The 13,585-nt window shown below is 34.8% G+C and overlaps 1 protein-coding gene across 2 annotated transcripts; it reads right to left on the reverse strand.

Annotated features, from left to right (window-relative positions):
• Window positions 1-1,167: 1,167 nt before the first annotated feature.
• On the reverse strand, window positions 1,168-13,513 carry GOLT1B (golgi transport 1B). Of its 2 annotated transcripts, XM_019738158.2 has the most exons (6): window positions 13,356-13,513; window positions 8,061-8,152; window positions 6,507-6,685; window positions 5,563-5,644; window positions 4,094-4,126; window positions 3,580-3,715 (listed from the first exon to the last, which is right to left on the reverse strand). In XM_019738158.2, the coding sequence occupies exons 1-5, from the start codon at window positions 13,378-13,380 to the stop codon at window positions 4,118-4,120; spliced, it is 387 nt and encodes a 128-aa protein (XP_019593717.1). In that variant the 5' UTR covers window positions 13,381-13,513; the 3' UTR covers window positions 3,580-3,715; window positions 4,094-4,117. The 2 variants fall into 2 exon arrangements, with proteins under 2 accessions (XP_019593708.1, XP_019593717.1); XM_019738149.2 differs by lacking the exon at window positions 4,094-4,126 and having other exon boundaries at window positions 1,168-3,715.
• Between the last annotated feature and the right edge of the window lie 72 nt (window positions 13,514-13,585).

A 13,585-nucleotide genomic window follows, 5' to 3' on the forward strand; every position in this document is an offset into this window, starting at 1 on the left:
GACTTTAGGGGCACTGAGAAGGCCTGCTATCCAAATAAAACTTCCCATTCATCCGATGTTTTTACTGTGTTCCTTTTACTTCAGGCTTAGAACCTCCAGAATCTCTTTTCCATAACCAAATAAAGACAAAACACGTGGGAAGTTCTGTCGGTTGGGTCTAGTGGATCAAGAAAGATATGATAGAGGCGACCTTTTAATTAGGTCTGGAGGTAGTAAAGTGAGGTCATGGAAAAGTGTCAGTTGATGATGGATTTGGGGCATGCTACTTCTGTGTCCAACCTCCTATATGGATACAGGTAGCAGAAAGAGAGAAGTTGGAACCTTTTAGGCCTGGGGACAAAGTTAGAAAGGTATGCTAGATATTTAATAACATATTCATGACTTCCAGTTCACTAGATAATAGTCAAGACTTGCAGTTTAATGGGATTCAACAAATACTTATTGGGTACCTTAAGTGGTAAACTTGGCAAGATTTTTTTTGGCCTTACCAAAATTTATGAGCAAAACTGAAAATGTGTTGTGGTTTTATTTAAGTCACAAACACTTAAGTTTTATGTATTACTTCCATCTTGAGAAAAAAAAATTAAGCATTGCTCCACTAATTTCTGAATTCACTGCCTACTTTTTTGGTTTACCTGAAGTCCATTTCTACTTATGATTACATTTATACAATTTGGAAATGAAAGATGTGATGACCATAAAAAAGAAAATTACATATATGGCTAATTTTGTAAAACTAAGGTGGGTTATTGTACAATGCTAGTTTTTAGAATTTCATAATAAAGAACATACATTTGACCATTGTTATGGACTTATGTGTATCCTTCCAAAATTATGTTGAGGTCTTAATACCCAATATAAGGATACTTAGAAGTGGAGCTGTTGGGAGGTAATTAGGTTTAGATGAGAGCCCTCCATGATGGGGTTAGTGTCCTTGTAAGAAGAGGAAGAGAGACCAGAGCTTGCTTGCTCTCCCTCTCTACCATGTTGAGGACCCAGTGAGAAGGTAGCCATCTGCAAAAAAAGTTCCTTACCAGGAACTAAATTTGCCAGCACCTTGATTTCGGACTTTCCAGCATCCAGAATTGTAAGAAATGTCTGTTGTGTAAGCCATGCAGACTATGGAATTTTGTTATAGTAGCCCGAGCTCACTAAGACAACCACCAATTAATAGAAAAGTACCCTTTTATTGAGAGGTAAGACAAGTGTATTTACAATATTCAATTGTTAGATCATATAATCTGACTGTGAAGCTTTTTAAAGCATCAGTATTCCAGGAATTACAGTTTATAAGGGGAAAAGAAAAACATTCCAAATAGGTTTCTGTTACAGAAAATACATTTGAACAATGCCAGAAACACTTAAGGCTAAGTAGAATTAGACCTCTTCCTCCATCTTTATAGCAATAATCACTGTACTTACTTTCTTTCTTTTTTTTTTTTTTTTTTGTCGTCACAAAGATAGAAGGCTAATTTTGGAAAGGAAGAAACAATATGTTTTAGAAAAACTGAAAGAAACAATAGTCCTTTCAGTTGGAGAACTAGTATGTTTAAAAAGAGAGCCTCACCAATGGTTCTGAATAAGACATACAGTGCTGCCACGCAGTTCCTCCCAAACTAACGTTAGAGATTAACCATGGACTCATTTAAAACCGAAAACTGCTCCAGCCTCTCAATCTTACTAAGTAGGACCGGGAGATTAGCAAATCCTTTACACACTTCTGTCTGGTAATGCTTTCTGAAATAAGATTATTGAAAAAGAGATCTCTGGTACAGTACAAAGAATATTTTGATGGAAATTAATGTCTACAAAGGAGTTAAATAATACAGATGTTCCTTACATTAACAGATACTGTTGTTGCTCTAAAAAGATAGAATTATCTAGCCATTGTAAATAACATGGAGCAGTCAAAAATATATATGAGTCCTACAGGGCAACTTGTATAAATCAATCCCCAAAATATGTATATATTTGACACTCTCCAAGTGAGGATATTACTTTTTGAAGAACATTAGACACAACATTAGGTCTCTTATTATTCCATGAACTATTGAGGTAGGAATCTCATTTTGTCAATGTCACCTATTTTTCACAGATTATATCATAAGTTAAATGCCAGTACCAAAAGAGACAGTAATCCACAAGACTGAACCATTAGATTATATACCAAAACTTTCCTTCTTTAAATGAGCAAGTTTGGGAGTACTCTGTGCATCAAGAGATTTAACTAAAAATAACAGGCTGTAACATATTTTGTAGACATGTCTGTAAGTAAAAATCACAAATTTCAATTATGATTTTATGCATGAAAGAGCTTTGAAACTCTTTAAAAAAAAAAGTAAGTAGTGAAATCATTAGTGGGAAAACAAATAGTATTATGGCTGTTGACTTGTGTTCCCATATCTACCACAAAAGCTGCCACCCTGGAAAACTAATGAAGAAACAACCATTGTTTCTTACTGCCTCTCCAGCAGCAACGGTAGGAAAAAACAACACATCATTTTCTTTAGTGTCATGTTTTTAAGAAACTATCACTTCAGCATGTGAACTCAGATATTTTCTCTATGAACTCAAGATAAAGAATGATCATATAAAGCATACGTCATGCATATGGATTTTTATGTGATGAAAAAGCTGTAAGGGAAAACTCAGTTTACATGAATAGCCTTTAAAAACAGCTGTAAGTTTATTAACCTTTTAACATGTTATGTCTCAAAGTAAACATTACCAATAGTTGTTTTAGTTTGTGAAAACACAATAATAAACCACTGCTAAATTAAAAAAAAGAAAGAAAAACTACATGATGATGTGGAAAATCCATTTGGTTTGCATCATTTAGCATCTGAAATAAAAGACTTCAATGAAACAAGCTTTGTAACAGACAACTTCAGGGTCAAGAATGCTTTTTGTTAAACGCCTGCATGTAATGAATGACACACATACAGTCTTTGGTCAGACTCCCAAGAAGAGTATTTGCACAGTGTGTTGACCAAAGAAGTACTTAGTCAGCTATAATTTAGGAATTAAAAGCTAGTAAAGAATGACCTTTGCATATTCCAACAGAGAATATCTACCTAGTTCAGATTTTCATCTGGATTTAAAATATTAAGTTTAGAAGAGTCACAAAAGTTTTATTTTAACCAATCATGTTTACAAAAAAAAAAAAAAAAAAGTGATTCATACATCAAACCTGGGTTTTCCTTGGTTTTAATACATTAAATGACATAATCCAATCTAACTCATGCATCACTTTCAGGGACACAGCGCAACAGAAAATACTTTTGTCACGGCAGTGGACAGTTCTAAAAAGTAAATGCCTGTGGGTGCTCCTGCACCTTCAAAATAAAAAAAAAGAAACAGGCATCATAGTTCTCTAAGAATGGCTGTTTTCGCACATTGTGGAAAAACAATAAAAATTGCCTTCAAGAGTTTCATTATGCCTTGTAACAGATTTCATCTCCTTCAGTTTGCTTGCTGACTTCTTACATCACTTGACTAGAAGCCTGTTTTCACTGCTTCTTTGTTAACTGCTGTTGGTACTTTGTAGGTATACATTTTAAACTTCTGCAATGAACATTACAAGCTATTTCATGTAACTTAATTTTGTGCTGAATATTCTTCAAAGAATTTTTATAAATAATACAATATTTTAAATGAGTCTTCAATTCACTTGTTGTTATACCATATTGTTGCTTTCTCCAACTTTATCTACAAACTGCAAGAAGAAAAACAGGTAATTAAAAGGAAGCCTACAGCATCATAAAACATTATTTAAACATTTTATATGTTGATTAAAAAACCCAGCTTTATAAGAAGATTCATGGAAATTAAGGTATGACTGACAATGATTAATTCAGTACTACTCACCACAATCTTCTGACACGTAAATATGTATAAAAATTTTTTTTTCTAAAAGTTGTTTTTGCATGACATGTTATACATATGACTTTAAGGGTGCAACATGAGATATGCAACACAATGAATAAAAAAATTGGATAAAATGAAGTTAACACTGATAGCCGAACAAAAAAATAAAAAGCTGAAATGTCAGCCATTCATGCATTAATGAACCCAATAAGATATTTCAACTGACCATTACTGTGGATCTCTTCTGGGCCTATGTAGTCTTTGAACAAACAGATTTAACTCCATTAAGTTCAATAATTAACAACAGCTATTGACTGAAAAATACTTTAAATGTGTTTCTGGACTATAGACTGAAAGTGGCAATGACATTAAAATTAGATGTAATGATGCAAACATAAATTTATAATTATTGAATATAAGTTTTAACACATATTCATGTAAGTGGTATTTCCTTTGGTTACTCCACCCCAAATGTAAAGCAATTGGGCTTTCTTCAGCATTCCAGATGGGTGATGCAAACAAATATTGAAACAAAGTAATTAGTGGAGATATTAAAAGTTATGTAACCAAAATGGTTATAATACTATCAAAATCTAGCAATCATCTAACCCTTTCATTTCAGTATTCACATTGTTACGTAAGCAGTTATAATGAAGTAATAATAATAATAGGGAACATATAGTATTGGGTGTCCATTTATGCAACTATTAAAGAATCCTTAAATTGAGGACATGAATAATGATTACAATTCTATAATTAGAAGTTTCAGTAAATTCAAAAGCCATTCTAAGTATAAACGACATTGACTACTGTATGAGTTTGGAGATTAATGCAAATGAAATCAGGATATACCCCTATAAGCCTACATTTTATGTTATCACAAATAGGTGACTGGCACACTGAAATTGAAAGTTGCTTAATGGTAGTCAGGGATTGATTCATCAGAATTTTAAGGCAAATTTAGGTGGGGAGAAAGCACAACATTCTCTCCCTAAAGGTAATTTAAAATATCTAGGTTGTCTTAGGCTATATGGTTCTGACTCTGCAATTGATGAGGATGGAAATTAAATAGGCTTATAGTGGTACCTTTAGCTCTTTGAGAATTCAATAAACGTAACGGGCCATCTCTCTGGAAACATCTATAAAATCTGTAAACAACTTTAGGAAGTTGATGGCCCACCCACCCTGGAAAAACAGATTTGACAACACTGTTCCAAATCATAGACAGAGCTGGAACAGAACTTTATCATCTGACTGCAAGTAAAATAGTGCTTATTTAATTGTCTTAATACACCCCATTTGGTGAAACAGTCTAAGAAAGAAAATATTCATAAGAAATAATGATATCGTTTTTATATCATTGCTTCTAAAATTAGAGATCATGTAAAAGTTAACTGAAAAATGCCTTGAACTCTCAAAGAGAAAGGTAGCATAGCATATTAATCTGAGTTACATTAAAAACTAGGGAACAATTTAAAAAATGAATACAGTGAAACAAAATTTCAGGTTTTATAGGTTTAGCAATGATTATTTTCTCTGGTATTCATGGTAATCATGATCTATGGGATACAACCATTTATATCATAAAAAACATCAATGAATCATGTATCAATCAGTCCAATTTCTAGAAGTACAGAGCATCAAAGAGTATTTTTATGGTTTAAAAATTATACTTCTAAGTACCGGATTACTTACTGATCTAATTCCAGGTAAATTCAAGAGGGATCCAAGGATTGGCACTCTTCTAATGAAGCCAACAACCACAGGAAAGAAGCCCCTAGGAGAGAGAAAAAAAGTTCTTAGAACTTATACATTCTCTATTACCAAAATTGATTGCTAACCAAGTAAAAAGAAAGAGTCCTGTTAAAATTTTAAATGTTTTAGAGACTTCGAACTTCAGTGGACCTTTCTCACATCTCCCAGCCTTTGATTCCTTTCTTAGTTATGCTCCTGTAATATTTTGCATATACATATATAATGGCATTACTACTATCTGGTATCTTTATCTATTTCCCGTATTAGAAACGAGAGTTCTCTAAAGCAAATTTGGCACTTAATACATTTTTATGTCTCTTGTGGGTAATATGGTTCCTGGTGATAGAAGACAAAGGATATACATTTGTTGACCAATAATTAAACCAAACTTACTTAAAAGTATTTTTTCACATTGCACAGTATTGTCTATTCACTTGGTAACTGGCATGTGTAAAATACAACCTGATCAAAATCTCCCATGGTGTATTTGGTACAAAATTTGCCAATATGTATATGCATTAAAGGAATTGTTATCAAATGGCAGTAATAAGGAAATATCAGTTTTTACATATTAAAATGCTGGATCTATCATTGTTCAGTTGATGAAAATAGCAAACATAAAGATAGTGTCTTAAAAGGCCAATAAAATTTTATTAAATTGAAAATACTTTAAGATAATGTATACCGTTATGTGGACCATCACCCACATCTGATACACACTTTATAGTTGATTAAATTATCTAAAACTATAATAAAAGATTCAGTATAGACAAAAATCCATTTAAGAAAATTATAGTCTTCTTACTCATACTGAGGCAAATATCTGGGTTTTTATAATTATATGACACACCGATTTACTGAAAAAGATTAAACGATTGCCTTACCTGAACAAGAGAAAGAATCCATAAATTTCGAAGATCATGCCTATCAAAGGCCAACCAATAAGGACTACAAATACACCACCCAGGAAAAATCCTGTAGCTTTCATTTTATGTTTTTGGAAAAAGAATCTGAATGTTCTTTCTAAACCAATTACAAAAGCCAAGCCAGCCACAAATAAAACCTAGAAGAGAAAGAAAATGCAACTAAGAAAAAGTAGTGAAACACACTGCATTTGAAAAGTAAGGTTAAAGCTAAATATAAAAAAAAGGAGCACATCTGGCTTTTAATGTGGGCAACTGGCCAGAGAAAATGCACACCAAGGGGTGGGCTAAGCATGTGAAAGTTGCCCACTCTTCTGAATCCTTATCTATCTTGATTAAATGGAGAAAAAGAGAAACAAGATTAGACGTTACCAATGGGTAGCTGCACCTGCAGGGTTTTCCCAGGTTTAGCAAGATGGAGATGGCTTAGCTGAGCAGATGCGTGGCAAGGCAAAAGAGGGAAGAGGTTGCCCATAACTGTCACCTGGAGATACTCCTGGTTCTGAAAACATCACCATGGGCTATAGGAGCGCGTATGGATGGAGAAATACTGACAGGGCCAAGGTGGTGAGGAGACCACGCAAAGCCAGGAAAAGGATTCTAGTTTTAGTAATTCCAGAATATCTGGTGGCAGCAGAAATAAAAACACAGCCATGTGCCCTCAAATATACATATATTTTGTATGTTTTCAAAAGTGGACAAGAAATGGTCATTTAGTGAAAGCTTGCTTTTCCTCGAGTTTTACTCCCAAATACTTGCCTAACTTCATTAACTTCCTTTAGTGAAATTATTGCACATAAATATTTATTAAGCCTAATGATTATGTTTCATATTCTGAGATACCAATGCTGTTTATATTGTTTATTAAACCATCGATTTTGAACAATTTTGTTATCCTTTATATGTACCAATTTCCAATTAAAAGACCAATGGTAACATATACTTCAAAAGATATTTAATCATTATTCAGTGACTTTATTGCCTTCTTAGAAGAGTTATTATTTATTTCTAGAATGCCCGGACAACCTCCACACATGGACATCAGAGTACACAAAAACAATATACACACCGTTCTTAGCAAGTCAACTATTCATATAAAGATGTATTTTTTAAAAATTTAAATGGTTTTTAAAAATCTACTTACTTTATGCTATTGAACCAAATGTGAAATCTCAGATGTTTTAAGTCAAAACATATTAATAAATTTACCAAGACATGGGGACTTTAAAGTCACGTACTTTGAACTCCTATTTAGAGGTGGCATTGATTTAATCTATTGCAAAAGATGTATCAAACACTTAACAGAGAAGTCATGGAATTAGAAAACCTCATTAAGTGTTTAACTTTTATTTAAACAGAAAGCTGACAGGTTTCATTCCTGATGGAAACAGATGATGTAATAGGAATTCTTACGTAAGTATGAGTGAATTATTTCCCCCAAATTTAATAGCAGGCAAGAATGTATTTGTAGTTAAAATTCTCTTATGAAGTTAAAATATATATTGAAAAACTCACATTTCCAATAGCCAGTAGTGCTTTGTCAAAAAAGAGAATCATTCCAAAGAACAGGAAAAATACTCCAAATCCTGTTAATCCCATTCCAATTTCTGCAATATAAGTTACATGGTTAAGTAAGGGTCAAGGAAAATTAAAGTTACATTAAAATCCCTGTAAACTAAGACAATTTTTCGGTTTTTCTTTTGGCTGATATAAAGAAATAGATCCCCAACATTGCAGATTAACTTTGTAATGACATTCACTAAGATCTATAACAATTTAAATTAACATCAGCAAATTACCTCAAAATTTAAATGGAAATTTCTAATCTTCATATGAGAGCATTTCTTACAAACACACCCAGCATAGAGAAAGGTAAATCAGGATTCTAAACCTTTGGTCATAAATTCTTTTTCTCTCCCAAGAACACCTCTGGCATCAGATGTAAATATATGGGATTACTTTTACTATTTATCTTTCATCTTCTATGACTATTATTAATATGTACAATATCTGCAGTTTCTTCCCTCTTAAAACTAATCCTTTGTTTCACCCATTAGAAATGCTAGAGTAAGTCAGCACAATATACTTCATTTATACACTGCTTCTCACAATGGCAACAGGAAATATTTTGAGAATCAGGTCTGTCTCCTCAAAAGTTTAAGTTTCAAAAGGATAGGTAGGCATCACTTTTAACTTCTTGATGGCTTATTACGGATTTATCTCCTACAAATTTATCCAAACTATGAATGCATTCACATATTTAGTCTGAGTCCTGAAATCACCTCTCCAAAGTTTCAAAGAACACTGTTATTACCTAATATTAATATTCGGGATTCTAACTTTTTCATTCAAAAACAAAGAATTGTTAACTCCTAGATGTTAGTCACTGTCCTAGGCACTGAGTACGTACACAGCTGTGGACCAAGTGTAAGCTTTGTTCACCTTGCATATAAAACTAATAATTTTATTGCCGCTACATTCTCTAGGATTTATCTTTTTAGTCAGCAGCATCTTAACTTTCTGAGGTTACAGGTGTACTTTTCTGTTAATGCTTTTACAATGCACAATCCCCTAAGTCACCTCCCTGATCATTTTAGTTTTGCTTTTAGGAAATAGCCACCAACCCTTATTTTTATCTAGAAGCACTACCTGCATAAAACAATGAACCAGAGCAGAAACCATCATATTTTTGGAAACAAGTTTAAATACACTATTAGTGATTTCTGATCTTGGCTTGGCTCCGGAAAGCTAAAATCCAGGTCACAGCTACTTAAAAAAAATGTAAGCCATGTAAATATGTGTTGATGAGTTGAAAACTTACATTATGTACCTTTTTCTTCACCTTCTTGACTTACAGTAACTACTGCTTTCCATTCCAGCTACCTTTTTCTCCCAAAGTTAGTCTAAAAGAATTCAGGTACCTGTCTATAAATACACTGATAATATGTATTCCACAGACATAAATTCCTATGAAAATTTGAGGCTGATACTTTTATGCTTACACACCTGAAAATAATTTACCAAAATAACTGTTTAAATGTCAGACATAATTTACTAGAGGAAAATATGGATATAAGAACAGGTAACATTCCATTAAATAACTATTTAATAGTTAGGATTTAATCATTGGCTGCTGAGTTATTTGAACCTAACTTCTATCTTTGCACAAATCATCCTAATGATTAAATAAAAATTTTGAGATATCTGTTCAGAAACAAAATTATATGGAAATACATCTATTATGTATTGAGAATTTACCATGAATTAGCCATTATGAGGTACCTTACATAACTTAATCTTCCCAATACTACTGCAAGGTAGATATTATATTCTTCTAGAGATGCTGGAAACTGAGGTTTAGAGAATTGATTTAATCTGCCTAAAGTCACACTCTGGTTAAGCATTTGAACTCAGGTCTATTTGAATCCAAAGTCTGTGTGCTTAACCATTATGCCACACTGCTTCCCGCAAGGTTTTTTTCAGGTTTAATGTTTGGCTAAATGAGACTCAGTGTAACTGGAGTATACTGAACTTCTGGGGGAAGCATCTTTGGGTGAGTCAGGTTTAATATGTTTAGTGTGTTATCCAACCACCAAGTAATTGTTGGTAGAAATATTAGAAATTGACTGCAGTAAAAAAGGACAATGTCGCAATATGGTTTTACATTTAATGAATGTTTATACAAGTATGTTGTAATTCCTTTAACAAAATTGTGAGGTAAAAAGTAGCACCAGTCCTATGTTTCACGTGGGCAACCAGACTCACAGAGATTAGTAACTTACCCTTGACCACAGACTCAGCAAATGTGTGTGCGGTGGCACGGGGTAGGTGGTGGTGGTGGTGCAGACTCAGGCTAGAATTCAAATCCAGTCTGAACAATTACAATATGGGAACCCAAACATCCCTACTATTGTATCCAGTGTAGTCTACCACAGATCTTTGTAACATCTTTGCCAAAACTGGCACTGACACGATGTTCCCAAGTATGCCCTGACCTGAATGGGTGAAAAGTCTCAAACTGGACTCATTGTACCTTTTACTCATCTCAAGAATTCTCTTGCTCCCTATGCCTAAGCATTCATGAACCTACTGGTTATTAAAGCCCTACACAGAACTGCCCTCTCACAACCAGAATCATACCCAATGAAATAAATTTATCTTCCTCTTATGCACTAGGAAACCAAATTTCCTCTTGCCCGTGTGTGCGTGTGTGTGTGTATTTAAAGAACAAGCTGATAAAAGCAATCTAATAAAATTAGTCTAAAATAAAAAAGCTTATTGTAGAAATTTTATAAGGAAATAAATACTAATCCAATGGCAATCACTGTTAGCCTTTTGGCATCTTATTTTAAATCAGCATTGTCTTTCTTACTATTCCTTTAAAAAATGTCAGAATAAGGAACTCAGCTAAATATCAATTTAATTGAACTCAATTGAATATCATGGAAGAATTTTAGGCTATGTGACATAATGAAGTAAAAATTTAGGGGCAGCAAGGGACCTGCCCCACTCAGTAAATCTTGTGGATTTTTTTTTGGGGGGGGGCAGTGCTATTATAGAATCCCTTAAAACAGACATGAATTGTTATTTACTCTACTCTGATCAGTGCTTGGTCACCCTGTCCCAGAATCAGAATCCCAGAATAATCTTGGCAAATCACTTGAAAGATGGCCAATTCCTGCAGTTAAATACACACACAAACACCATTTGAAATCCAAAGAGCTTTTGGTTCACTAATCATTTTGTGTTCTACTCCACTGTCCTACATAAAACATTTGGCAGAAGAGCAGCAGAGAACACAATTTCATCTTCTTCATCAATTTAATGAAGTGAGGAGAATGCTTCCTGGTCTGTCCATATTCCAACCCAACTCTCTTGTTCTGGTTTTTGGAAGGATTAAATCAGGTACTTTTCCCTATAATGTCTTCAATAGAAGAGAATGTCTATGCACAGGGTAAATAATTCATATTCTTGTCTAGGTAATAATCAGATTCAGATATAGTAATACTTTACAGTTAGACAGGCAAACCATGTAGAGTTTAAGTACTTTCTCTAGCAAGTAAATTCTAGCAGTTCATGTATACAATTCTGTTAATTTCCTTGGGCAATCTAGTTTTAGTTTTGAGTTTCAATCAAGAGGAACAAAGCACTGTGTTTCATAAGGAAAATAGGCTCTGAATATCCTACATAATTTCCCCAAAAGAAAAACAACAATGCATAATTCTATAGGATAAATTATCTACTGTTGAAACTTTTTGCTGTGGAAGAATTTCATCATTCTAAGATCGATCTCAAATATAAAGTTTATGTCAACTGCTTTATATGCTACTAGGGTACAAGAAAAAGAACAAAGGTTTTTAAGCCAGTAGAGCTGTGATCAAGTATTGTTTCTGTCACTTATGACCATAACCTGGAATTTCTTTTGAGGCTCCTTTAATGTATAAGACAAAAATACTATTCTCTGTCTTACAAGGCTCTTACAAGAATTAAGAGTAATGATTTATATGAAAACACATGATGAACTGAAAGCAACCTTTATACAATCGCTAGTTTTTATTACAATAGTTATAAAAAACATATATATATATACATATATACATATATACATATATATATATATATATATATAGAGAGAGAGAGAGAGAGAGAGAGACTCTCACATCAGAACCGGTTGTGGCCAAAAGAACAAATTGGGCACCTTCCCTTCACCAGGGCAAGGTGTGGTTGACCCAGTCCTACCTCAGGAGCCTGATTGGGGTGGCAGTTGTGTGTGTGTGGAGGACCTTAGACACCCTCTGAAGTTCAAGTCAGCCATGACCTGACTATAAACCTTAATGCTCCACTTTAAAATAGGGCATTATAAATGAAGTTCTATTTCATTTCAATAGATTGTTTAATTCTTAAAATCTTGAAAATCCAAGTAAGTTAACCAGAACAAGAAATGAAAGGTGTGGCTGATAAAGCAAATTGAGAGACAACGACTATCAAGACCATCAAAAGATAGGTACCATAGGGTTGGGCAGATATGTAAATAAAAATTACTCACTGATAAAAAGCGGTAGGAAGGAGAAAATGTTACACTGAAAGACAAGGAAACTGATAGCAATGCCAACCTTAGAGGTAAGATAGGCCTAGACAACTCGATGCTAAAGTGATAAAGCAAGCCACAAAGCACAATATACAATATTAACAAAAGAAATCCTTTAATGAACACAAAAGTGACTTACTACTGTGGAAGCATTAGCTGGTAGAAAAGGGAAGTTATTTCAAGGGATTTTTGGAAGATTGTTACCATTGGCGGCAAAAAGCGAATATCAAAAATATTTAAGTGTGAACCTATTTTTAAAAAGCGCCTACAATAGATGACATTTAAAATACCGCCTCCCAAACAACCAGCCAATAACTTGTGGAGGGCCCCAAGTCTGTCTTGTGCAGGGACATCCTCAAGAGTGGGCAGCGGACAACGCACATCAAACTTTCTCTATTGGTTGTCCACAGGAACAAAGCGCCCACCTCAGTGGAGGTGAGAGAGCGGCCGACCGAGGGGCGAGATAGACCCTCGGCGAAAGCTCCCCTTCTCCAGCTCGGGCGTCTCTCCATACCCCACTGACTCTCCTCTCAGTCCACGTTCAGCCCCCGTCCCCTCACGGCAGCCCTCCAGGTCCCCGCAGCCCTAACTCAGTTTTGCAGGCCGCCGCCCCCAACGCGGAGCTTCATTCATTGACCCGGGCGGAGGGGAGGGCGGGAGAGACCCAGCCCCAGCAAGGGGTGTGCGGGGCTCCAGGCGGGGACCCCGGGGCAGGTGCTTACTCTGGGTGTCCGTTAAGGAGATCATGATTGCAGTGGTGAGGGGAGCGACGACAGCACCTCGAAGAGCCCAGGCTGTGAAGCAAAGTAGGGAGTAATCAAGCCGGGAAACAACCCAGGCGAGAGCCGCCACGTCTTCCGGAAACACGCAGCCACCCCCACCCCAGTTTCAAGATCGCTTCCCATTGACTAAACACGTTCCCAACATTATCCAATAATCTGTAGTCTTGTTC

This window comes from Rhinolophus sinicus, linkage group LG02 (genome assembly GCF_036562045.2).
Source record: "Rhinolophus sinicus isolate RSC01 linkage group LG02, ASM3656204v1, whole genome shotgun sequence".
Classification (NCBI taxonomy): domain Eukaryota; kingdom Metazoa; phylum Chordata; class Mammalia; order Chiroptera; family Rhinolophidae; genus Rhinolophus; species Rhinolophus sinicus.

Coding starts and splice junctions, on each gene's coding strand:
- GOLT1B (XM_019738149.2), bottom strand. CDS start 13,380: ATGATCTCCTTAACGGACACCCAGA. Junction 8,153..13,355: donor CTCCTTAACGGACACCCAGA/GTAAGCACCTGC, acceptor CTTATATTGCAG/AAATTGGAATGGGATTAACA. Junction 5,645..6,506: donor GGATTCTTTCTCTTGTTCAG/GTAAGGCAATCG, acceptor TCTCTCTCCTAG/GGGCTTCTTTCCTGTGGTTG.